The sequence below is a fragment of the Oncorhynchus tshawytscha genome, linkage group LG20 (assembly GCF_018296145.1).
Source record: "Oncorhynchus tshawytscha isolate Ot180627B linkage group LG20, Otsh_v2.0, whole genome shotgun sequence".
Taxonomy (NCBI): Eukaryota; Metazoa; Chordata; class Actinopteri; order Salmoniformes; family Salmonidae; genus Oncorhynchus; species Oncorhynchus tshawytscha.
The window spans coordinates 36,945,175-36,971,006 of NC_056448.1; the positions used below are offsets into that span (position 1 = coordinate 36,945,175).

At 41.7% G+C, this 25,832-nt stretch overlaps 2 protein-coding genes across 5 annotated transcripts; both read right to left on the reverse strand.

Annotated features, from left to right (window-relative positions):
- Positions 1–4,209: 4,209 nt before the first annotated feature.
- pip5kl1 (phosphatidylinositol-4-phosphate 5-kinase-like 1) lies at positions 4,210–13,703 on the reverse strand. Of its 3 annotated transcripts, XM_024381701.2 has the most exons (10): positions 13,421–13,703; positions 11,236–11,436; positions 8,661–8,711; positions 8,259–8,413; positions 7,123–7,247; positions 6,984–7,018; positions 6,839–6,894; positions 6,617–6,729; positions 6,220–6,382; positions 4,210–6,037 (listed from the first exon to the last, which is right to left on the reverse strand). In XM_024381701.2, exons 1-10 carry the CDS (start codon positions 13,433–13,435, stop codon positions 5,575–5,577), a joined length of 1,377 nt encoding a protein of 458 aa, XP_024237469.1. In that variant the 5' UTR covers positions 13,436–13,703; the 3' UTR covers positions 4,210–5,574. The 3 variants fall into 3 exon arrangements, with proteins under 3 accessions (XP_024237469.1, XP_024237470.1, XP_042158543.1); XM_024381702.2 differs by lacking the exons at positions 11,236–11,436; positions 13,421–13,703 and adding an exon at positions 8,981–9,821; XM_042302609.1 differs by lacking the exons at positions 8,661–8,711; positions 11,236–11,436; positions 13,421–13,703 and having other exon boundaries at positions 8,255–8,387.
- Positions 13,704–13,832: 129 nt separating this feature from the next.
- Positions 13,833–25,832, reverse strand: dpm2 (dolichyl-phosphate mannosyltransferase subunit 2, regulatory). Of its 2 annotated transcripts, none has more exons than XM_024381700.2 (4): positions 25,452–25,832; positions 24,213–24,302; positions 22,842–22,944; positions 13,833–15,454 (listed from the first exon to the last, which is right to left on the reverse strand). In XM_024381700.2, exons 1-4 carry the CDS (start codon positions 25,452–25,454, stop codon positions 15,402–15,404), a joined length of 249 nt encoding a protein of 82 aa, XP_024237468.1. In that variant the 5' UTR covers positions 25,455–25,832; the 3' UTR covers positions 13,833–15,401. The 2 variants fall into 2 exon arrangements, with proteins under 2 accessions (XP_024237468.1, XP_042158544.1); XM_042302610.1 differs by lacking the exon at positions 25,452–25,832 and adding an exon at positions 25,150–25,436.

Sequence of the window (25,832 nt, forward strand, 5' to 3'; positions counted from 1 at the left end):
TCAAGGGCACAACAGCATTAGATGGTTTGCCTACATTGGATCAGACACAGCAGCCTTCCAGTGTCAATAATGCTTAATTCTTCATGTGGGCTATAATACTAGCCATGAAAATTTGGTTAAAATACATGGCGAAGTCATGGAAAATGTGAATGAACACTTAACAGTGAATAATCAGAGGTCTCTATGGTATTGTGTCATTTATGAATTTTGGTGAAAATACTTAGATGAAGACAGCTCCTGGATGAAGACAGCTCCTGCACTTCTTTCATCCCATGTCAAGCACTCTTTCATCCCAAGTTTCATACGTTTTGCAGATATTGTACAAATTGCAATTTGTAACATATTGTACGAAATGGATGATGGACATACACAAATTAATACATACCATACGAAACCTGACATATCATGCTATTTGTAGTGTCCCGGATTTACATTTACTATGTTACATGTACTGCTGAGTCCAGGTTGAAACTCAGGACCAGGCACTACATGCATTGGCTATGTTGTCCGAAATCCTCTACCTGCTTAGCCTTAAAGGAGTCCACATTAATTTCCACCTCCCACACCTCTGCAAGAAGACACGATTTCATCCACCGGTCCATCATTCATTTACATATTAGTCTACAGTCGGGTCACTACAATATGCAGATACAGATTGCACCTTCAATCCATTTTTGAGTATTAAGTAGGTCTAATAAATCACCTATTGATGATGAATCGGCCTATAATGAATTGATACAATTATTCAATGCCATGTAAAAATGGTTAATAATGATTTTTTAATGCCAAAACCCCTATTGCAGCGACCTCATTAACAGGTTCAGACTTCTTGCCATAACGGTTAAGATGTTGGCTTGACAATCACTTGACCTGGAGTCGTGTCCCGGTCGGGACTACCCCGCTAATTTGTTACATTGGTGTCAGAAGTGAAACGGCAGCCGTGAGGCCATCAGAGAGGTGTGTACAGGTGACGGACTTGGCATATAGAATAAAATATAGTGCAGTATCTGTCATAAGTTTTCACATATCAGTATGACTTATAAAGGAACATTGATTGATACATACTGTATCTGTTTTGCAGGATATACTCTCTGAATTGGGCTATTACTTTTCTATTAGCCTAGTGTCATATCTGATGTGCTTCTGGGTCTGCGCTATTTGCTTTTTGGGGTATTAGGCTGAGTATCTGTAAAGCACTTTGTGACAACCGTTAATGTAAAAAGAGCTTTGTAACATAAATGTGATCGTTTCACTATCAGAATACCACACCTGAAGTACACCCCTGGATTGGTATTTTAATCTATACTATTATATTTGAGTTCAGAAATACAAACATTCCCTCTGTAGGCCTAACCATCGCCCTTCTAAAGGTTCTCTGGTGTTGCAACAACTGCAGCCGCGGCCCGCTAGCTGGCTAGAGCATATCGGACTGTTAGCTTAAGAGACCCATCGGACAAATTCTTTGGCCACTATACCTATTTTGCCAATTGGCCTGGACCCTTTTACCACACGGAGCCCTGCTGATCCGTCATGACTGGTCTACCGACGTAACCGCACGAGGGGGCTACAACTGACTTCTTCCGTTGCAACGTCCCTCTAAGGCCCTTCTGCTAGCTTGCTAGCCCTGTAGCTGCCTGAATCGCTGTGTCTCCAGTCCGCCAAGCCACTCACTGCACCCCTATGATCACCCGGCTACGCATGCCTCTCCCTAATGTCAATATGCCTTGTCCATCGCTGTTTTGGTTAGTAATTATTGCCTTATTTCACTGTAAATACTCCTTAGTTAACCCTTTAGTTCCACCTCCCACACATGCGGTGACCTCAACTGGTTTAAATGTTGTTCCTAGAGACAATATCTCTCTCATCGTCACGCAATGCATAGGTCTACCTCAACTGTATTCACATCCTACCATACCTTTGTCTGTACATTATGCCGTGAATCTATTCTACCGTGCCCAGATACCTGCTCCTTTTACTCTGTTCCGAACGTACAAGACAACCAGTTCTTATAGCCTTTAGCCGTACCCTTATCCTACTCCTCCTCTGTTCCTCTGGTGATGTAGAGGTTAATCCAGGCCCTGCAGTACCTAGCTCCACTCCCATTCCCAAGGCGCTCTCATTTGTTGACTTCTGTAACCGTAAAAGCCTTGGTTTCTTGTATGTTAACAGTAGAAGCCTCCTCCCTGTTTGTTTCATTCAATGCCTTAGCACACTCTGCCATCCCGTATGTCCTAGCCGTGTTTGAATCCTGGCTTAGGAAGACCACCAAAACCCCTGAAATTTCCATCCCTAACTATAACATTTTCCGACAAGATCGAACTGCCAAAGGGGGCGGAGTTGCAAACTACTGCAGAGATAGCCTGCAGAGTTCTGTCTTACTATCCAGGTCTGTGCCCAAACAATTTGAGCTTCTTCTTTTAAAAATCCACCTTTCCAGAAACAAGTCTCTCACCATTGCCGCTTGCTATAGACCACCTTCTGCCCCCAGCTGTGCCCTGGACACCATATGTGAATTGATTGCCCCCCATCTAGCTTCAGAGCTCGTGCTGTTAGGTGACCTAAACTGGGACATGCTTAACACCCCGGCCATCCTAAAATCTAAGCTTGATTGCCTCAATCTCACACAAATTATCAATGAACCCACCAGGTACAACCCCAAATCCGTAAACACGAGCACCCTCATAGATATCATCCTAACCACCCCTCATCACTGTCAAAGACTCCCTAAAACACTTCAGCGAGCAGGCCTTTCTATTCGACAAGGTATCATGGAAGGATATTGACCTCATTCCGTCAGTAGAGGATGCCTGGTTATTCTTTAAAAGTGCTTTCCTCACCATCTTAAATAAGCATGCCCCATTCAAAAAATGTAGAACCAGGAACAGATATAGCCCTTGACCAGCACAAAACCATCCTGTGGCGTACTGCACTAGCATCGAATAGCCCCCGCAATATGCAACTTTTCAGGGAAGTTAGGAACCAATATACCCCTACCCTGGTCAACAGCCCTGCTTCCCTGTCATTTACAAAATAGTCTCCAACACTCTACTCAGCAAATTGGATGCAGTCTATCACAGTGCCATCCATCTACCAAAGCCCCATATACTACCAACCACTGCGACCTGTATGCTCTCGTTGGCTGGCCCTCACTTCATATTCATCGCAAAACCCACTGGCTCCAGGTCATCTATAAGTATTTGCTAGGTAAACCCCCGCCTTATCTCAGCTCACTGGTCACCATAGCAGCACCCACACGTAGCACGCGCTCCAGCAGGTATATTTCACTGGTCACCTCCATAGCCAATTCCTCCTTTGGCTGCCTTTCCTTCCAGTTCTCTGCTGCCAATGACTGGAACAAACTGCAAAAATCACTGAAGCTGGAGACTCATATCTCCCTCACTAGCTTTAAGCACCTACTGTCAAGAGCAGCTCACCGATCACTGCACCTGTACATAGCCCATCTGTAAATAGCCCATCCAACTACCTCATCCCCATACTGTTATTTATTTTATTTTGCACCCCAGTATCTCTACTTGCACACTCATCTTCTGCACATATATCACTCCAGTGTTTAATTGCCATATTGTAATTATTTTGCCACTATGGCCTATTCATTGCCTTACCTCCCTTATTTGCACACACTGTATATAGACTTTTTCTATTGTATTATTGACTGTATGCTTGTTATTCCATGTGTAACTCTGTGTTGTTGTTTGTGTCGCACTGCTTGCTTTAACCTTGGCCAGGTGCAGTTGTAAATGAGAACTTGTTCTCAACTAGCCTACCTGGTTAAATAAAGGTGACAAAATAAAAATAAAAATAAAAAAGAGCAGTGGTTCCCAACTAGGGACTTGAGGGGGTGCTTCAGGTGTACTCTGGGCAGAGCAAAATTCAGTTGGTGGTACAGTAAGCAAAAAAGGTTGGGAACCACTGAACTACCTTTAGAGAGAGGGTACCTTCAGAGAGTTAGATACAAGCCTGTAAGCAAATAAGCAAAGTTCACACACACCTTAACTCAAAGTTATTTATGCATTGAGCAAAGGTTTCAGCACATGGCTATTATAGACAGAAGGCACAAACATGACTTCACGGGTCAACAAGTTGAGCCAGGAGAGAGTATAGATGGTGGATTAGAGTTAGCCATCCACACCATTACGAAGTAGCGTACATTAGTGAATATGTTGTAAAAATGACCACATAACTTAGTCCTCAAATCAGGGTATTTTATTTCCCCAACTTTGTGTGGATGTTTTTTATGCTACATCTTACATTCAAATAGGATGTAAAGTCAATTCTATTCATGGATAGAATAGATTTCTGTTTCTAGACAACTTAAACCCTGTAAATACAGTGCCTTACTTTCAAACAACATTCAGACCCAGACAGAGTTGTGAAAAACAATCCTCATATTTCCCTGACTGACACAGGGTGTCGAGGGTGAGGTACAGAATGGAGCACCTCAAGAGGTTTAAAGCACATTTGTGTTATATTTTCTAACAGCAAGACTAAGTCTTTAGCCTACATTTCACCATAAAAACTGGGCAGTGTGAGTAATATCCCTTCTGATAGTTCAATTTGTGTATTTTCAACTTCCCTACGGTGTTACCTAGGGTGTCCAGGTTCTTCCTTAGGTAAGTCAAAAATAAGATACAATTTCCAGAATTGAACTTTCCCTTTAAAAAAATGTGTTGGTCATCATAAGAACCAGGCAGTCTTATAAAGGTTGTGTTTCCCTGTTCAGACATTGCATGCATCAACCAATGGTTGCGTGCCACGTCATCGACTGTGCAGTCGGGCACCAGATTGCTATGACATATGGTGTGGTTAGCTGATATGTAAAATACTTATCCAGGCATTGTAAGATCTGACATGCGTCAGCAATGTCTGAGCAGGGGAACAGAACCTTTATGACTACCGTTTGTCATCACTTTTAAACGTTAACCCTTTATACTGACCTTGCCATGACCGCACAAAGAATACAAAAAAAAAAAAGAATTAAAAAAAAAATATATATATATATATATATATACACAATCATATCGGGAGAGTATATTCACTTGGTCAGTTGAACAGTGAAAACACAGCTTTTAAAAATACAACAAAATTGCACAGGTATAAACACTTCAAAGTACAATTGTAAAAATAAAAATAAATCCATATCAGGTGGCAAATTTGCACAATTATTTTGGTTTTCAGCATTCACTTGCTAATTGAACTTCAACAATTAAAAAACAATTATACTTTGGAGAATCAGCTAATTAATTCATAGCACTTGATTATAAATGTCGCAACTTTTTCTATGTTTACTTAACAAAGAATATGAAAAGGAAACCCATGAATTTGCGATGGTGAATATTATATTTGTATATAATGGTTTATATTTGTTTTAGCTTTGGTCTGGAGATGTGGAAACATGAAAGTAACTGCTCCTTGATCAATCTGAAATTATAGTGCTTTAAAAGCATAGCTTCATGTCTCTGGTCAGTGTCCAACTTGTGTGCATGCAAACGTTTGTTCTTGGGCAGACAGTCTGCTACTGGGACTAATCATCCTCATCCTCCCCTTTTTCTGAGTCTACTTGGTGTGGTCCTGTACCCACTGGCAGAGCCTAAGGCAGTAAGAGGTGGGGCTGACGGTGGAGAAGGCCTGCCCTGGGTGCCGCAGTCTCTTCCACCAATGCTCCAGCCTCTTCTTGAAGCTGTAGACAGTGAAGATGTCAATGATGCCCACAAAGTAGCGATGCTCCGGTCCGTCAATGACGTGTAGCGGGTTCTTGAAGTTGGGCAGCAGCCGACGGTTCTGGGCCTGGAAGTCCCTGAGCACCATCGAATCTGTGACCGACCCGGCCGGCTGCTCAGTACAGGTTCTCCCGGAAAGGGCACTGCCCGGGTCACTTCCTCCCCGTGATTCGGCAACGCTGCCACTTCCTGTCCCGCCATCCATCTCTGACACCGACAGGTTGGAGTCTTCCTCTGGGACCACCCCTGGAACAGTGGGCTTGCCCGCATGGGTGGGGCTTGAGCCAGTGATCACTGACCTGAGAGGTTAAAGTGGAGAGGGGGTAACCAGAGTTAATAGAAACCAACAACCATCTGAAAAGGTTAAAGAGGAGAAGGGGTAACCAGAGTTAATAGAAACCAACAACCATCTGAAAAGGTTAAAGAGGAGAGGGGGTAAACATCAAGAAATAATTTTTAAAAAAAAACAATTTCCACCCACTTTTTTGTGCGCATGATAAGGGTGGCAAAAGAGAGGCCCTGGTGGCGTTCGTCCTGGTGCAGGGGCTGATGGCCCACCAGGAGGCTGTAGTCCAGCACGTTGAGTCTCTGCAAGAACGACGTGTCAATCTCCACCTGCCGGAGCAGCCACGGCCGCTGCTGGTCTATCAGCACAAACATATATATGAAATAACTGCATGTACCACTTACTACCTGTTACAGTGTAATAATATGGGTTATTAAAATGGATGTTACTCTGCTATAAGCATGACCAGACTGGCCTATCTCAATTACTACAATATACCTGTAAAGTATTTTTTTCATTGTAGTCAGTCATCTGGTACACATGTGACATAACGCTTGCTGTAACATACTATGACAGGATTCGTTCCTCTTACCCAGAGTGATATACTGGCCCTTGAAGTTCAAGTCCTTGAGGACAACAATAATCTGGCTACCCTCAGGGGCGGGGTCTGTCCACCGGCTCACCTCACAACCCTTGATGTCATACCTGCAACAAAAGACAACAGAGAACAAAGTCAGTATAGCAGTATTGCTACCAGAGCCTGTAATATAGTCCCTACTCCAGACTTTTTGGTTTAACTCTGAAACAGGCTTACCTGGCATTTATTCGATCGTCAGGATAAAAAACACTCTGCATTACAATAAAGTACTTCTGTGAAAAGGGTAAGACAAGGCATGAACAAAGTTGTAGATAATTACACACACTATGCCTATGAATAATAATCTATAGTCAGTCAGTACCTTCCTCCTATGGGAAATGTTTATCCTGTGGACACCTGGAAAACAAACCGAAAGTCAGTCAAATGCAAAGCTATGGTAGCTAAGAGAACTAAAAACAGATACAAAGATTTTCCATGAGAGTCCATCCTGTTAGTCTTACCTAAGAACTTGACCAGCAGTGAATGGGGATACTTCTCTAGGTGCTCCATGTAGATTCTCAGATTGGACAGGAGGAATTTCACCTCTCTCTTATTCTGGGTCTTCAAGAAAAAACACTTATCGTTCCTGGAAGAGAAAGGCAGATGCAGAGATCAGGCCCAGAACAGAGCGGCATATTTTGCTCTTAATTGTAATCAGAGGTGTCACGAATCTCGCCGAAGATGGTGCCTCTTCCTGTTCGGGCGGCGCTCGGCGGTCGTTGCCGGCCTATTAGCTGCCATCGATTCCCTTTCCATTTGTTTCTGTTTATTGGGTTTAATTGGGTACACCTGTTTTGAGTTAGTGTTTGTTTGTAGGCTATTTAAGGGCACTAGGCCCGCTGGGTATTAGTGCGGCCTTGTTCTCTGTTATCTGGTGTATGAGTGTTATCAGTATTTTTCCGGACAGTTTTAGTCCGTTGTATTTTGGGACGGGTTGTTTCATGCGCCCTGGTGTTTTACATGTCGTGGCTCCACAGTCTATGGAATAAAATATCCACGTACTGAATTACCTGCTCTCTGCGCTTGACTCCTCCCCTCACCATTGTTAGAAGTTGTAACAAGAGGGCTGATATAAATACTATGCATGCCAGTCTCTCTTGGCTAAGAGGTGAGGAGAGACTGACTGCATCACTTCTTCTTTTTATAAGAAACATTGTGTTAAATCCCAAATTGTTTGCATAGTCAACTTATACACAGCTCTGACGCACACACTTATCGCACCAGACATGCCAGCAGGGGTCTTGCAGCACAAAATCTCTCCCCTATTTGACCAAGATAGTTTGTGTTTATGCATCGATATGTAGGCTACGTGTGCCTTTAAAAAAAATGTATATAGTTCGGTCCTTGAGCTGTTCTTGTCTATTGATGTACTGTATTATGTCATTCTGTATTATGTTTCATGTTTTGTGTGGACCCCAGGAAGAGTAGCTGCTGCTTTTGCAACAGCTAATGGGGATCCATAATAAAATACCAAAATAGGACTAACAAAGGAACTCTTCTATATTTTCACTATTGCTGTATTTCTATGTGTGGTGAGAGAGATATATACTAGCAGGAAAGGGAGAGATGAAGAGAGGAGTAGAATATGCTTACGCACGTCAGAAAGAAGTCAGCCTTGCTTTTGGAGTTGCTGATGAACTGCAGGTATGAGCCATCGAAGGAGAGAGAATGCTGATACTCCTTTTCTGTCATTCCCAGGGAGCGACGCAAGCTGGCAAACACTGGCCCTGCAAATGTCTCCATTTTAAAGTCCTACACACACACAGAGACAGAGAGAGTTATTTTGAGTTCAGATCTGATTGGTATCATCAGCAAACAGTAATGGAAATAAGGTGATAGGTACTGCAGCAAGGTCAAGGATGTAGGTCAAACAACCAGCCCAAGAATAGATCCTTGAGGAACTCCACACGATATCTTGGCTCTATTTAGATACCTGCTGTTTGCACAGACAAACTCCTCTGTATCAGTAAGAGATAGAGATTTTTGGAAATCAGCATACCTTATGTATTTGAGTGACTTCCAATCTGTAATCATCTTCTGACAATTCATCCTATGATAAAAAAATAAAAAAAATTGAATAATGGTTACCTGTAACATATACCAATTATGCAAAGCAATAAACATTTCTACAATCACTGTGGGTCAGATACATCTAACATTTTGCATTCTAAAAAGAAGGCATTTGTTTTATGTTTTCACTATTTTAAATGTTGTATTCACTTCTAACATTCTGTGGATGTTCTACACAGCTACATTTTTAAATATGAAAAAAAGACCATTAACAGCAATGACAGTCCAACAACAAAAATGTACAGATACCTTTCCTGTTGAACTCCTCTCAACTTTTCATGAAATCTAAACATTGCGACACAAAATTAGTTAACACACTACCAGAGGTGGGTCAACAGGGTGTGTGTGTGTGTAAGATAATACGTGAGTAAAGACAACAGACTGGACATTCATGTATCACACTGCTGAGTCAGCAGGCTCCATTTGAATGTGTGTGTGTGTGTGTGTGTGTGTGTAAAAAAATTAAAAATATATAAAAATCGTATTCAGCACCATAGGATCCGGCACAGCAACCAAACGCCAATGTAAAATGGTTTCTGCAAATAAGTTCTCATGATTACACCCAAATCCAAGTCCCACTTGGCTCTAATATCAGCTTGGTCGCAGAGCATTTCGTATTATTCTGTTCGTAAATCCAAGACAGTCCATGTTTTTTAACCTTTATTTAACTAGACAAGTCAGTTAAGAACAAATTCTTATTTACAATGACGGCCTACTTGTAAACCTACTCCGGCCAAACCGTCCCCTAGCCCGGACAACGCTGGACCAATTGTGCACCGCCATATGGTACTCCCAAATCACGGCCGGTTGTGATACAGCCCGGGATCGAACCCGTGTCTGTAGTGACGCCTCTAGCACTGCGATGCAGTTCCTTAGACACCTGCGCCACTCGGGTGGCCATAATATTATATGTTATGATATATTACGTTATGTTTGGTATGGTTACATTAAACAGATGATTACATAAGCCAAAGGTTGAGAATTCTAATCTCATCACAGACAACTTTAGCATTTTAACTAATTAGCAACTTTTCAACTACTTACTACTTTTTAGCTACTTTGCATGTTAGCTAACCCTTTCCCTGACCTTAACCCTTTTAGCTAACCCTTCACCTAACCTTAACACTTTAACCTAACTCCTACATTTTTATTTAACCCTAATTCTTAGCCTAGTTAACGTTAGCCACCTATCTAGAATTCATGACATATTGTATGTTTTGCATATTCGTAACATATAATACGAATTGAATTCGTAACATATCATACCAAATGGGTGATAGACATCCACAAATGAATACATGCCATACGAAAAAGTAACATATCATACTAAATGGGGTATCTCGGTTTTACTTACAGAATAATACAAAATGCTCTGAGATCAGGTTGCTAATATAATCCTGTTTTGTCCCCCTTCTCCATTGTAGGGACAACAACAGTGTTTGTCAGTTAAACAAAGCAAATGCACAAGCTACTAATAGCCACCTCCCCTAGCTCAGCCAAATACTCTGTTCCAAACCGGATACTTAGCAACTTTCCATCTGACCTTGGTGCTGATGACTTTTGGTCGATCTGAGGGCACCGGATGGGTGAAAGCAATATGGTAACGCCTCAACGCCTTCTCAGATCCACACGGGCAAGTCATAAGAGCAAATAGTAGGGAGCAGGTTTTCAGTTTGTAATCGAAAGACGCCTCAATGATGTAAAGTCAAAATTGGGCATAAGTCTTAAACAAAACAATTGTTGCAGAGAAGGTGCCATTGTAGCTAGTGGTAAGCTAACAAGCGGCTAACAAACTATGAGAACCATAACAATTTGAGCCTTTCTTATTGGAAAAGTCCAGGTAATAACTCCCTGTTCCAGTCCATTTTCTTCCGTTTGCTGCCTAATGAACATGACCCAGGGTTCTTCTGTATGGGGCCATAAGCAATACAGGTGGATGGAGCATGGCTCTATCTGATGAGCTCCTTTTGTTCATGTTACATCCCCACCCCTGTTGACCTTCTCATGGTCCTCTGAGCGAACTTGATGGAGGTGGAGTGAGTCAACATTTACCCGCTACCAGGAAATCAAAATGTATCCAGTAAATAACCAAACATGAAAATGTTGACAATGGCATATGACAGGTGTATGTATATTGTTGTTTGTTTGGACCATTTAAAACTTGTTTTTGACTAGATTCAGACCACTGTACATGGTTATGCACGCTGACAACACAATGCCCAGATCAAACTGTCTATCCCTTGTGAGCCTTGTAAAACATCTTAATCTACCACGTGTTTGCACTGGGTGTGACGTTTGTAAAATACCTGTACACAGGGCATTAAACACAAAACAAAACAAAACAAGGTGTAAGTGAAGACAGTCTCGTGTTCTAACTTTGTTTTAAGTGTTCTATCCTCCACTGAAATAAACAGGTCAGATTTTTAACGTGGTGCAAACATGCTGAGTAGAATTTACTTAGAATACTTGCACCACACCTAATGTGACCCGTGGTTGGTGCTCACCGGTGGTGGGTTGTCGATGGTGGTCTGCACGGCTGCAGAGAGACCTTCCTTCATCATAGAGGTGAGGCTGTAGAACTCGTGCTGCTGGTCAATCTCAAACAGGCCCAATAGCTTCCACTGCTGCCTCAGGCCCCCCCACATCGTCCTCTTCACTGTCCCAGTCCTCCGTGTCACCCCCGCCGGAACCCCAGACATCTCCATCTGGGGTGGGGATGCCACACACACACCAGAATGAGTGCTCAAGCACCAGCACTTGCAACCATCTCTACAAAATGCCACATCACTAAAAGGGCTGTTTGTCTCCATTAAAATGTAATGCCATTTACAAAAAAAGACAACTACGCAGGTAAGACCAGTTGGACCACGCAAGTTGGTCTTCCTATCGATTGACGTGAGGTAACTCATTGCTGGGCAAACCAGAGGTTGAAAATAAGTCGTGTCGTAGAGAGACCTGGGCTGCCTGTGGCATGCAGAAAGTGACCACCGCAACAAAAGTGCAATGGCTCTATAGGCCTCAGAGAATGGAGAGCTTTTATTGGCCTGATATTAACTGACAGTGAAATCGAACAGGCCACATAAATTTGACCACAGAAGCTTTTCCTGTTAGGAACAAGCGCGTAGAGGGTAACTAAGGACTGTGAATATAGGCTAGTGTAGAGGGGCGGACTGGGACCAGCAATCACTGACTGTGAATATAGGCTTGTGTACAGGGACAGACTGGGACCAGAAATCAGCCCTGACATTTCTAGCACACCTGCCCCTTCTTTTCCTTGAGGCTCCCACACTGGCCCATTTTTTTCCTCAAGGCCCCTACACCAGTCCATTTTCTTCCTCGAGGCCCCTACACCAGGCCATTTTCTCCTTGAGGCCCCCATTATTAGCCAAATAATTAAGGAGTGTGAATATAGGCTAGTGTAAAGGGGCGGACTGGAACCAGAAATCACTAAGGACTGTGAAAATACTGTAGGCTAGTGTACAGGGGCAGAACTGAGACCAGAAATCACTAAGGACTGTCAATATAGGCTAGTGTACAGGGGCAGACTGGGACCAGAAATCAGCCCTGACATTTCTAACACACCTGCCCCTTCTTTTCCTTGAGGTTCCCACCCTGGCCCAATTTTTCCTCAAGGCCCCTACACCAGGCCATATTTTCTCTGAGGCTCACATTATTAGCCAAAAATGTATGATTTTGCACAAAAAACCTGAGTTAGACAGGCCCACTGGGCTAAAAATGAACCAGCCCATCTGGCATTTCCTAAAATGACAGATGGCCAGTCCAGCCCTGCTAGTGTATCCCTCCTTCCCCCACATGGGGTATGTAAATATGAACCATCAGTGATCATGGATCAACCAGCTGTCTCCTTGACAACACGCAGGAGAGGAACAAGTCTGTTCAAGTCCCTAGAGCAGAGCCTAGATGAAGCTGTTGCTCTCAATGCGCCCCTGCAAGCTCTAGGGGCACTTTATCTGTTCAAGCACAGTGGCTGTAACTAATGAGGTCCTAGTTTTGGAGAGTACCCAGCTTCAAGCATCTATTAGCAAAATAACAATTTAATTAGTAATTTTATTATGTTAAATCATGATGAATCAAGGATAAACCATTGATAAAATATAGGGTAAAAAATATGTTGTTTTTATCAACATGCAGAATCTTTGAAAGAGGACTCCATCCAATTTGAGTATCTGCACTGCTCTATATTGACCCACTGACCAGTGGAACAGAGTTGACACCACACCCACAGCAGTATACCAGCATAATAAAGTAGGCCCACACCTTTTGCCATATAGTAATACTCTATACATGTGTAGGGTATACAATAATATATGGGATATTATAGGACTAGCCATACAATAAAACAATAGGCTAAAAAGGGTTATTGCATGCGCATAACGGTGATACAGCCAACCATTTCTGACAATGTTGGCCGGATGGTTTGAATATGGTGTTATTCTTTCCTGCCTAAATTAAACTTTTCACACACAATTCGGATACATCCTTCTGTCGTCTATCCGCTGCCTGTCATTGCGCGCATGGGATACCGACGGGTAAATTTAGCACGACTAAAAAAACTACAGTAGGCTACGTCCATATAGTCAAAAGCATATCCTAACAAAACATGCAATATTAAAAAAAATATTTGCGTTAACATTAGTAATAGATATTCCAAAATATGAAGATTCTTGCCTCAGTTTGGCTCATCGATGCCACTAATTCAGGTCCTCCCGTGTCTGCTCTATAGTTCCCGAGATCAGCGCATTCCTCCTATCCACGATTGACATAGCAATCCGTTCTTTCAATGAATGCGCGCAAGCGGGGATGTGGCGATAATGACACTGCGCGGAACCCCCAACAAGCTGCACCAGAAATCTCCTTTCACAAAGCATTAGCTCATGTCTGTGACCTGAAAATAACGCGGGCACACAGATGATAAAAAACGCCATATATGACACATTTTACGAGGAATAGTTTGATGTGATCAATGATATGACCTAAATCGTAGATGTATAGTCTACACAATAAAACATGATTATTTGAATCAATTCTCATTAATAGACCACATTCTAAACATTGAAATCCTGAATGAATTGTGCGAGAATTATCAATATAAACATTTTATTTTGTGAATACAGAGGACCTTTAACCCTATACACCATCCACATTTTTAGACCTTGTTTTGCTCAACAGACTTTAGAAAATCGTCCATCATATCAGATGCTAAGTTATCTTGTACTTGAACTAGCCAAGCACTTAATGGTATTTAAAAGAATGACAGATTTCCTAATTTGCCACAATGATTATTTAAAATACCAAGTGCTTGTGTGGACATAATAAATATGCTTGGATATCAATTGGGCCCTTTCAGTCCGTGAAGACTACAGTTACTAACTATACAATTGACATTGGTCATTCTTAGCAACTAAGAACTCAAAATAAATCTTTAAGTCTTAAAACAGTGCCTGAAAAGACATCCAAAATGTGGTGAAATGGGATGCCAGTGAAACTTTGATCGAATCTGATATAGTACTCCACAAAATCAGCTAATCTAATTCTTCTCCACATTATGAAGCCAGGTTTTTATCTAGGGCTGACCACATACAGTGAAAGTGAATACTGACACATCGATTTCATCCCTTTTTTTCCTTTGCCTCCAACCCCCTTCGATGTGTGGAAGAGATGTGGGTGGGGCTAGGTCTACATAAGAGTTCAAATTTTTTTTTTATTCACAAAAGCTCTGACGAAGGCCTCACGCATAAGCTTATTAAAGATCAGTGATACTATCAAGAGCAGTGTGCAGTTTCCTTTTTCCTTCATCTTGTTCAATTGTTGCCATGCACCTGCAAATTGGATTGCTCAGATGTGCGAGTGCCTTTTGAATTTTGTATCCCTGGCAAAGTGACAATGCTCCTTAAGGATAAATATAGCATCTGCAGCCATGCAGGGATTGACATTAAGGGTTGCCCTATTGCCTGGGTCAAGTGAAGTGAGCAGTTGCACAAGTTTGGCCTGCTCTGAGTTTGCCCCAATGGGCATGTAACGAAAAATAAATACATCTAGAAATCAAACTGAAAAGAATTCCAGTTGCCTAAAGCTGATCTTTCTGGTTCATTCCCATTGTTTACACAAAAGACAAACAATTTATGGCATTTATGGCAGTCGGGCAAGTTGAGCCTGCTATTAATGTTTTTACTGATAACAACCAAAATACAAAGAATTCCAGTACTGATCTGATTCCTTCCCTATGTGTAGGTGACAGGCAGGCCATAAATGGCAGTTTGTGTGTAAATAACTAATTTACATTTTCAGGGAAGTGATCGTAATCTTTTGGCAACCAAAAAAAAGACTTCTGACTTGCCCGGTGGGCAAGTGCCTTTCAGGCTTTAATGTCAATCTCTGACATGCATTGCCAACCACAAGGTTGTGGGTCTGAATAAGGAGAAGGGATAGGTGTTGGTGTACAGCAGCTCTTCAAGTCTTGTCTTATGTCTTTCAGTCATTAGATGTTTTCATCAGCTGTCAGAGAGAAGCCAGACTTTATTTTTGATTTCTCCCAACGGAATGTAAGGCAAGACGCTGGACCAGGGAGGTTCTAGTGAAGCTACTGTTAGCATAACTACTAGCGCTACATCCTGACCCGTCTGACAGCGTCTCTGTGACACCATCCCTCTTAGTCCACCTTAGGCTTGCGGTTCTTCCTGGTGACCACGCCAATGAAGGTACCTGAGGAGAGGAGAATATCTGTGGTTACTCTTAAAACGAGAAGAATAAGGTCGCTGTTCTCATCAAGACCAGACTGAACTACAGTGGTGGCCAAATATATTGGCACTCTTGCACTTTTCTTAATTAATTCCCCATTTCTTCTAAAATAAGTTGAATTTAAAAAATAAAGTTTGGTCTCCACACCTTTGTTCTATTGTCAACATTGCAGAACCAACATTTCTTTGGGAGGGGAATGTTAATTAAGAAAATGTAAACAAATGGCATATACCCCGAGCTGACAAGGTAAAAATCAGTAATTCTGCCCCTGAGCAAGGCAATTAACCCACTGTTCACTGGGTGCCGAAGACATGGATGTTGATTAAGGCAGCCCCCTGCATCTCTCTGATTCAGAGGGGTTGGGTTAAATGTGGAAGACACATTTCATTTGAAGGCATTCAGTTGTACAACTGACTAGGTATCTCCCTTTCCCTTATATAAAAAAAATTGGTTTTGGATGGGATTCAGATCTGGAGCAGTCGCTGCCCACTCCAGAACAGTCCAGTGTTTATTATTGAACCATTCCTGGGGGCTTAAAAAAAAAAATGTATGTGTGTTTGGGTTGTTGTCCTGCTGGAAGACCCACGACCTTCAACAGAAACCCAGTTTTTAGACACTGGGTTGAACAATGCACTCCAAAACACCTTGATAATCTGCTGTTTTCATTATGTCTTGCACACGTTCAAGGCCCCTAGTACCAGAGGCATCAAAGCAAAGCATTCAAAGCATTAGTGAACCTCCCCCATGTTTGATTGTAGGGAGGTTGGTCTTTTCTTTGAATGCTTAATTTGGTCATTGGTAAACATAGGAAGACTCCAATGCTGAAAGAGACAAGAAAGACCATTTGAACTTTGTAAAATCCCATCTAAACATGCCTAAATCCTGGGGAAATGTTCTGTAGACCAATGAAACAAAATTTGGCAATACATCAGCACTATGTTTACCAATAACCAAATAAGCATTCAAAAATGTTCTGGAGTGGCCAGCGAGGAATCCAGATCTGGATCCCATCAAAAACCTTTGGGGAAATCTGAAAACAGCAGTTGGTTTAAGGCAACATTCAAAACATTGAAGAATTGGAGTCATTTGCAGCTAAAAAAGGTGGCCAAATTCCCAGTAGAAAGGTATAGCAAGCTCATAGATGGCTAAAATACTTTGTTTTGTTGTTATCTTCGCAAAAGGATGTTTAACCAAATATTAGCTCCTGGGTGCCAAAAATTGTGTCCATGTCATTTGTTTAAATTTTCTTAACTAAACATTTTGAACTTATAAGTTCCCCCCCAAAAAATGGTTCTGCCATGTGACAATCCAATAACAACGTGTGGAGACAATGTTTTTTATCTTCCAAGTTCAACTTATTTTAGAAGAAATGGGGAATTATTTACGAAAAGTGAGGGGGGCGGAGCTAGCATGTTGGAGTGAACGGCTGTGCGTGAGAGGCTCCTGCAACTTTTTTGCGAAATAATCTAATTTAACCTACTTTATGGCACTTTTTACAACAAACGTTTCTTTCTAATACAAGATTGTAACTTTTTATATGAAAATGCCGAGCAATGAGCGACCAAAGGACAATAAATCCACAGCGGAGGCCTACTCCCCACTAAATAACGAGACAGACATGGCGGGAGGCACATGCAACAACGTGACACTTACAGAACTTACCCGGGCTTTGGGGGAGCTACGTGTTGCTATAGCTGAGGATCTTAAGGCCACTATTGCTGAACTGGACACCAAAATCGAGAGCATCATTCGAACAGTCGCTTCGCATGGCCAGAGTATTGTGGACCTTGAGAAAGCTTCTGAATTCAACGCTGGTAGGATCGACGAGTTAGAGAAGCTATGCACGTCATTGCAGGATAGTGTGCAGAGGCTTTCTGTGAAAGTGGTGGACCTGGAGGGCCGATCCAGACGTAATAACCTTCGCGTTGTTGGTCTGGCAGAGGGGGTAGAGGCGGGCCCTCGCCCCACCGACTTCTTCGCCAAGCTATTGAAGGATGCAATGGGATCGGATGTTTTGGATTCGGATCCCCAGCTGGACCGTGCACATCGCTCCCTTGTCCCAGTGCCGGGCCAACGTCCTCGCCCAGTAATCATCTGTTGTCACAGTTTCAAGACCAAGGATCTTATCCTGCGTGAAGCTCGAATGAGGGGCAACCTGTCACATAAAGGGCATCCATTCCATGTCTATGAGGATTATGCGCCCGATGTGGCAAAGCATCGCGCCGACTACAGAGATGTCATGACCAAACTCTACAAACTCCATCTTCGCCCAGCCTTACTCTTCCCTGCAAGACTAAGAATTACCCCGCCTTCCGGTGAGAAGATTTGGCTCTCCTCGGTTTTGGACGCAGAGAAGTTTATCCGGGGATATACACCAATCCCCCGTACAGGTTAGAGTGCCTAGTTATTGCGTGTTAGGGTCTGCTCATGGACTCAAATCCATACTATACCATATTGGGTGAAAACGTATTAAACGGGCTCAACAAGGGCTACCGAACATGTAAGACGCTGAGCAGACCAATGGATGGTGGTCAGAGCTCTCATTTAACGTTAAATTCACTTTCATCCCGGCTGTGCTCAGCGATGCATATTTTTTACTTCCAGGTTTGATCACTGACACCTTCGGACGGATATACTTATATTCCCCCACTTTTGTTTTGTTTCGTTATTTATTTTAAAATCCTTACATTATTCTTACTACCATACCATTTATTTATTGCTTGCAGGGGACTGGGGGTGATGGTTGGGAGGGGGCAGACACCTGGTTAGCAAGTTGATGTTTTGTGCCGTTCTGCCTTTGTCTAGCCGTGGGCCTCTCTCCCGACTAGAGTCCCACCAGCCCTCTGTAGTGCTTATGTCTGTGTAGGTGTGCGTACATATAATTACTATTTGTACTTTATTACTATTTTCTCTTAGCATTTTAGTATTATGTATGTGTATATTTTAAATCAGTGTAGATTGTTATTCTGGGGTATGAATGTTTGTATGTGTATATGTATGTATATACATATTCTTTAAATATATATTTTTATATATGATTTTTTTTGTGTGGGTATGTATACATACATGTATATGTATGTATATGTGTGTGTATGTATATATATGTATATATAGGTATGTGTATGTATGTATATGTGTATGTGTGTATATGTGTGTATGTGTATGTATGTATGTGTATATATATATGTATATATTTATATTTATTTTTTATTAAACTTTTTTTTTTTATGGGGGGAACGTTTAATTTAACAAATCCTTGTTCCGATCTCCTGACCCACAGTATGTAAAGGTACGGCTGACTATGTCGGTTGCGGATGGTTTATTTTTTGACCGGCAGTGCTTAGCAATATAATCTTGAGGCTATATCTTGCTTATCTCTGGGATTGACCCAGGATGACGCTTAAATGCACAATATGTTTAAGTTGCAACTTATTCGGTTTAGGTTTATTAGATGCTAACTGAACACTTAACTCATGGGAGCCTCCTCAGTTCATATGTTAGTAGAAGTTCTAGGATAGTGAGAGGTGAACGTATAGTTGGGATTTTATTTTTGTTTTACCTCTTGTTCGAGGTCGCGCCGTGCTTTTTGGCATCGGCCAGACAATGTGTTTATTATTTTTATTTTTCTTTTTTTTTTCTCTCCTGTTTGTACATGCCTGTTAAATGTGGGTTGATGGGGGGGTAAGTGTTGGGGAAATTAGGGGAACAGGGTGGGAAGTGAAGGTGCTTGCAGGGGGGAGGGGTGGGTTGGATACTGCTCAGGTGTAGGTGCTACATATGCTGATCGTGATGGTTTGGTGCGCTTTCTTACCTTTTTATCAAGTTACATGGTATGCAGGCCACCATAGGAACTACAAACGAGAGGAGGGCGGGGCTTACATTCACTTCCTGGAATGTCAAGGGTTTAAACAAACCAATTAAGAGGGGCAAGGTCCTAGCCCACTTGAAAGCACTCTTGTCTGATATTATATTTTTGCAAGAAACCCATCTGAAGAATAACTCTCATAGCAGACTTGTGTAGGTGGGTGGGGCAAGTGTATCACTCTAACTTCTCTGCCAAAACGAGAGGCACAGCGATTCTGGTACGGAAAGGAATTCCCTTTCTACATAAAACCACTATTGCGGATAAAGAGGGTCGGTATGTGATCGCAATAGGAGAAATCCACTCTACCTCAGTAACTCTACTAAATATCTATGGGCCAAACATTGACAACCCCTCTTTTTTCAAAAGAGTCCTTGCCCTGATTCCAGATATCTCCCATACTAACCTGGTCATTGGAGGGGACATTAACTGTGTGCTAGACCAATATTTGGATAGATCCTCTACCCGGCAAACCCCTACCTCCTATTCAAGCGAATTCTTGAATACCTACATAAAAAATTAGAACTTATTTGATATATGGAGGATCGCTAACCCTACGGGTAGGGAATACTCCTTTTACTCATGTTCACAAGGTTTACACTCGAATTGACTACTTTTTGTTGGATGCTAGACTACTCCCCTATACCTATAATGTGATGTATCATGATATTATAATCTCGGACCACAGTCCACTCACCTTCTCCCTGAGATTGGGTGACATTGTACCAAACGAGAGGGTCTGGAGGTTGAATCCTCAGCTCCTCACAGAACCAACATTCCAACTTTATCCCTAACAGAAACTCATTCTTCAATCTCAGGCGCCTCTTCAATATTATGTATTCTCAGAGGTTACCCAACGTGGACCTTGCCGTCATATCTCTTGACGCCGAAAAGGCCTTTGACCAAGTTGAGTGGCCCTATCTATTCAAGGTCCTACAGAAATGTAATATTGGAGATAGGTTCATAAATTGGATCCAGCTTTTATATAGGAACACCTGTGCCAGAATACTCACTAACCAATCATTGTCGCCCCGATTTAACCTCAACAGGGGGACAAGGCAGGGTTGTGCGCTGTCGCCTATGCTCTTCGCCCTAATTATCGAACCGCTCGCTCAGACGATTAGATCTCATGCAGCAATACACGGCTATAATACTAAAGATACTCTAAATAAGATCTCCCTATACGCAGATGACATCCTCCTCTATGTAACAGAACCCCAGACTAGTATCCCAGCTATTCTTGATGTGATCAATTTGTTTGGTACCTTCTCGGGATACAGAATAAATTCAAATCAAATCAAAATCAAATCGGAACAAGAGTGAATTAATGCCCATACGGTCGCAAAATACCTCCTGGCTAGAACATCTCCCATTTAAGTTATCTTCAGGAAAATTTACCTACCTAGGAATTGTAGTTACCAAACAATACTCCTTACTATTTAAAGAGAATTTCCCCTCTCTGATACAAAAACTCAAAGCAAACATACTATTTTGGAGAACTCTCCCAATTTCTCTGCTCGGAAGAATTAATGCCATTAAAATGGTCTTCCTCCCACAACTGCTCTACCTATATCAGAACATCCCAGTATTCATACCTAAATCCTTTCATAAACAACTGGACTCAATTATCAATCCTTTCATCTGGGATTATAAAACACACAGGATAGGTAAAAAACACCTCTGTAAATCCAAGATGGAAGGAGGATTGTCTCTCCCAAATGTTATATTTTATTACTGGGCTGCTAACCTTTGCGTTGTTACGTTTTTGTTGGATGACGTACTTCCGGCATCCAGCTGGCTTAGTATGGAGCGTGAGGAGTGTCACCCCTTCTCTATTGGCGCTGTGATTTTGTCGCCTGTCAATCTGGAGATGTCACTTTATTGTAACAATCCTATTATACATAGCACAGTCCGAATCTGGAAGCAAATTAAAGTCCACTTTGAGCTTAGACCAATGTCATTCATGCTCCCTGTCGCCAGGAATCCCTCCTTTGCCCCTTCTAACCTTGATAACACCTTTGAGCGATGGGGAGAGTTGGGGATAAGTACCATAGGGGATTTATACATAGAAGGGACCTTGGCTTCCTTTGAGTTGCTGAGGGAAACTTATAATCTTCCCAGAAGTAATTTTTTCAGATACCTACAAATTAGAGACTACGTTAGAAAACACCTCCCAACATTTGGGAATGCTAAACCTTCCATGTTTGACGGATGCATAAAAATATGCCCCACCTCAGATAAACTGATATTGCGTCTATATGATGCTTTTCAATCTGTTAGCACACCTTCTACTGATGCCATCAAGGCAAAATGGGAGGAAGAACTAGGGACTGACATCTTGGTGGCAGACTGGGAAGAGAGCTTGGAGTATATCCACACATGCTCCATTAATTCCAGACATCGTCTCATACAATTCAAGGTATTACACAGATTACACTATTCCAAAACTAAACTGCATAGGATATTTCCTGACACATCCCCTACATGTGATAAATGTCAGGCTACGCAGGGTACACTACTCCACTGCTTTGCCCTATGCTCTAGCTTGCATGGTTATTGGTGTGGAATTTTTGGGATCCTCTCTGAAGTTTGAGACTTCAATAGATCCAGACCCGCTTCTGATAATCCTGGGAGTATCTGAGTCCCTAAACGGATTAACCAACCCCCAAAAACAACTAATCTCGTACGGTCTCATCTCGGCAAAAAAACGAATCTTGTTGTTTTGGAAAAAGAGGGAAGCGCCCTCTACCAAATTATGGCTCAGTGAATTGGCAAACACTGTACACTTAGAAAGAATTAGATCTATTCTGAACAATAAATTATCAACATTTGATCAAATCTGGCAGCCTTTCCTCTCCTACTTGGACGAGTCGGCGCTGTGAATTTGTACTTATTAACGCACTCTCAATTGTAATATTTTAATCTACCTTTGGGCAGCATGTGCTGGCCCTGCCACCCGAGCAGTTGGGAGGGGGGTTTGGGGGAATAAGGGGGGGGAATAGGGGGACATCTTCCCTCTTTCTTTCTACGTGTCCTTGTTTTGTATGTCGTGTTTTGTATTATTTGTTCTGCACCCAGAACTCTGGGTCTTGTTGTTCCTGTATGCTCTTTTATGTTTAGATAAGAATTGTATACCTGTCTTGTATACCTATACACCATTCTTGTGTGTGTTTAATAAAAAAAATATTTGAAACAGAAAAGTGCAAGGCTACCAATATATTTGGCCACCATTGTAGGTGCCACATATTCACCAATTTGGGTGTATTGCATATGGATCTGTTCATGCCCAGTTAGGCTGTTCTGTGATTTGTAGACCATCAGATGGTCATCTCAGCTGCACCTAGCTCAGGGAGGTCCTTGTGAACAACCAGAATGCCTTATATCCTATGTATGTCCAGTCCTTTTAGATGGACAGGCTTAGAGTAGGGAACAGGCAAGGGAGCAAAACACTAGATTAGAACCCATCTAATGTAGCATTCAAGAACTCACCTACACAGAGCAGCAGTATCAATGCTGCAATCCCAGGTAGAATGACAGAGTACTCCCGTGGAAGGAAATACTGGTGGACCACATGATCGCTGTCCACGAAGGGCTGGAAAAGGTACAATATCCCACAAGTTAGTAGACACAAACAATACATAATCTTCTATTGGATTTCTGGCAACGAGTTTAACTTGCAAATTACAATGCAAAGTCAACATTCTCGAATGTGTGGACCTCCAACGGTCTTTCTAGTACCATTTGAAAGTTGAAATTTCATTCCCATTTTAGTACATTTATCAGCTAAAACATGACACCCACCCTGTTTTCAAGAGCATGTTGTGTCTCAACCGATGGCCGGCACAACACAATAAAGTTAGATGACGTAAAATAGGGCCTAAACTACAACAAATTAGTTGGTGTTTTTAGACCATTTACGTTAAAACATGTTCTTTTAAATTTCAATTTAAAAAATCTCAAATGATAAAATAGTTTGCTAACTCTGTAAGCTTTTAAATGATATCAATCTCAACTGTTTGTCTTTTCCAGTGATGAAGACATGTATGTCTCATGGTATGGTGGTGTATGCAAAATGGGTCAACTTTCAGCATCTTTATTTCTTTAATGTTTCGGCATTCAGGCCCAAAAAGTAGCTTTCTGAGCACTTCTACAATGGGCAAATATTTTTCTAATCAAAAGGCGTGCTGTCAAAAGATGATTGAATTCAAATGGATGGACCCGTTGGCAAGACAGCACAAACCAATTTTGGACCAGAATAGCAGTTCTACGCTATTACCTAGCTACAGATTGTTATACCAGATAATGTGATTTAACCAAATATTTTTGGTATCCATTACTTGGAGTTACAGGATAGATACTGTTTGGTGTAGGACAAAGAATTTTCGACCAACCTTAGCAATACTGTCTTAATCGTTGATTCGTGGAAACAGGAGAACGACGCCAGTATCACCAAGGTTGGTCAAAAATTCTCTGTTCTACACCAAACAGTACCTATCCTGTAACTCCCAGTAATGGACATAAAAAATCTTTAGTTAAATCACATTATCTGGTGTAACAATCTGCAGCTAGGCTATAACTACCACACAGGGGACTGCTGAGGGGAGCACAGCTCATGTCTGGAACGGCACAAATGGAATGGCATCAAGCCCCCATGTAAAAAAAATAAAAAAATAAATCACCTTTATTTAACCAGCTGGCCAGTTGAGAACAAGTTCTCATTTACAACTGCGTCCTGGCCAAGATAAAGCAAAGCAGTGCGACAAAAAAAAACAGTTACACATGTTCGATACCATTCCACTCCAGCCATTACCACGAGCCCATGCTCCCCAATTAAGGTACTACCAACCTCCTGTGACCTACCAGTATGATGACCCAAATTGTGTAGTATGTAAATAATAGGAGGCTGAAGCCAACCAGGCCCATGCCAACTGCTCGATCTGTCCCTGATGCCTGCAAGAAATTAAGACAAAATGTATGTGTGAGGTTAAACTGAGAAAATACTGTATTACGCTATTATTGAGATAATAATAAAGTACCACCATATGAGTCATAATACCCATAAAAGTGTGCAGTCAAACAGGGAAATGGTTCCAATAATTTTTCAGCCGTTCACTTGTCCTATAGGGGATTTTCTAAACACTTAATATAGGGGCTGCGTTTTGTTTAGGCTTACCCTGGCGTGATGTTTTGATAACCGTGTAACTCTCTCTTGGACAAAGTGACTTTTATAAATATATTCGCCAGTATTTACCCCTAACAAAAGAAACGTTAAATAGCTGCTAATGTGGCTATCATAATGAACCACAAATGCCATGATGATCTGGAGATTGCCAAATTGAGGCAAACGTAAGAATCTCTGGATTAACTATCTAATGTTGGCTAAATGTAGTAATGAAGTAATGAAATGTCTTTAAAATGTACCTGTTAGCAAAGGTGCCAGCTAAAGATGACATGCAGGAGCTTTTTGTAACATTGCATGATGTCTATGTTGATGCTAATTAGCATTTTTGAATCAAAGTAGAGCTGAATATATTGACAAGTCACCTTGTCTGAGAGATTTACATGGTTATCTAAACGTCACGCCAGGGGATGCCTAGATTAAACACAGCCCTTATTTTAAATGTTTCTAAAATACCCTATGGGAAACAATGAATGGTGGAAAATTGGAACCATTTCCCTGTTTGACCGCTAGGTTTTATGGGTATTATGATACCTCGACTGTGGGGTTCTATAGGCTAGCTATTATTAGAACAGCATTATAGGTCAGCCTGGTTGGATAGTCAGGCAAGGTAGTTACGTTTCCTTTCATAATCCGTCTGGGTGATAAAATGAACCATGCACGACGATAGTGTGATAGCTAGCTGTCTGTAATTACCATACAGACATGAGGGATTACAGCTAGTTAAGTAATGTTAGTATCTAGCTAGCTAGCGAGTTCGTGCAACTCTTCTGGCTTTCACTTAGTCTCTGTAGATTCCCTAACGAAATTGTATCAGCTATTCCGTAGAAATGTAAATTATCTTGTGGCTATAAAATAAATAGTAACACTATACAGGTGATATTACAAAATGGCTAGTAGCCCTGGCAATTATCTTTTACCATTTCTAACGTGTTGTTTCCGCGTTTGAATCACATCCGCAAACTGCGAGCGTGACCCGGATGATGAAGAAAATAGGTAAACGGTCTGTCCATACCCTCGCCTAAACCCAAAATAGGTACATGTTCGGTGCATACCCTCGCCTAAACCCTACTCAAACCGTTTAAATCCAATGCGGTCACGTCTTTTGGACGTCGCAAGGATTCTGTTTAGACTACCACAAACAGTGATGCCAATTTAGCAATTTTGTTGCTAGATTTAGCAACTTTTCAGACTACCCTGGCAACTTTTTTTTATAACGGCACCTAGCAACAAATGTAGCTACTTTTAAAAATGTATTTGTAACTTTTGAAAAGTGACTTAAACGCTAAAATGCACGCATT

Excerpts from the sequence above, each read along its gene's own strand:
- dpm2 (XM_042302610.1), bottom strand. Across the intron at positions 22,945-24,212 it reads CAATTTGGGTCATCATACTG|CCCTTCGTGGACAGCGATCA; the intron begins GTAGGTCACAGG and ends TACCTTTTCCAG. Across the intron at positions 15,455-22,841 it reads GATACTGCTGCTCTGTGTAG|GTACCTTCATTGGCGTGGTC; the intron begins GTGAGTTCTTGA and ends TCCTCTCCTCAG.
- pip5kl1 (XM_024381701.2), bottom strand. Across the intron at positions 7,248-8,258 it reads AAGGCTGACTTCTTTCTGAC|GAACGATAAGTGTTTTTTCT; the intron begins GTGCGTAAGCAT and ends TTTCTCTTCCAG. Across the intron at positions 6,895-6,983 it reads ACATTTCCCATAGGAGGAAG|AAGTACTTTATTGTAATGCA; the intron begins GTACTGACTGAC and ends CCCTTTTCACAG.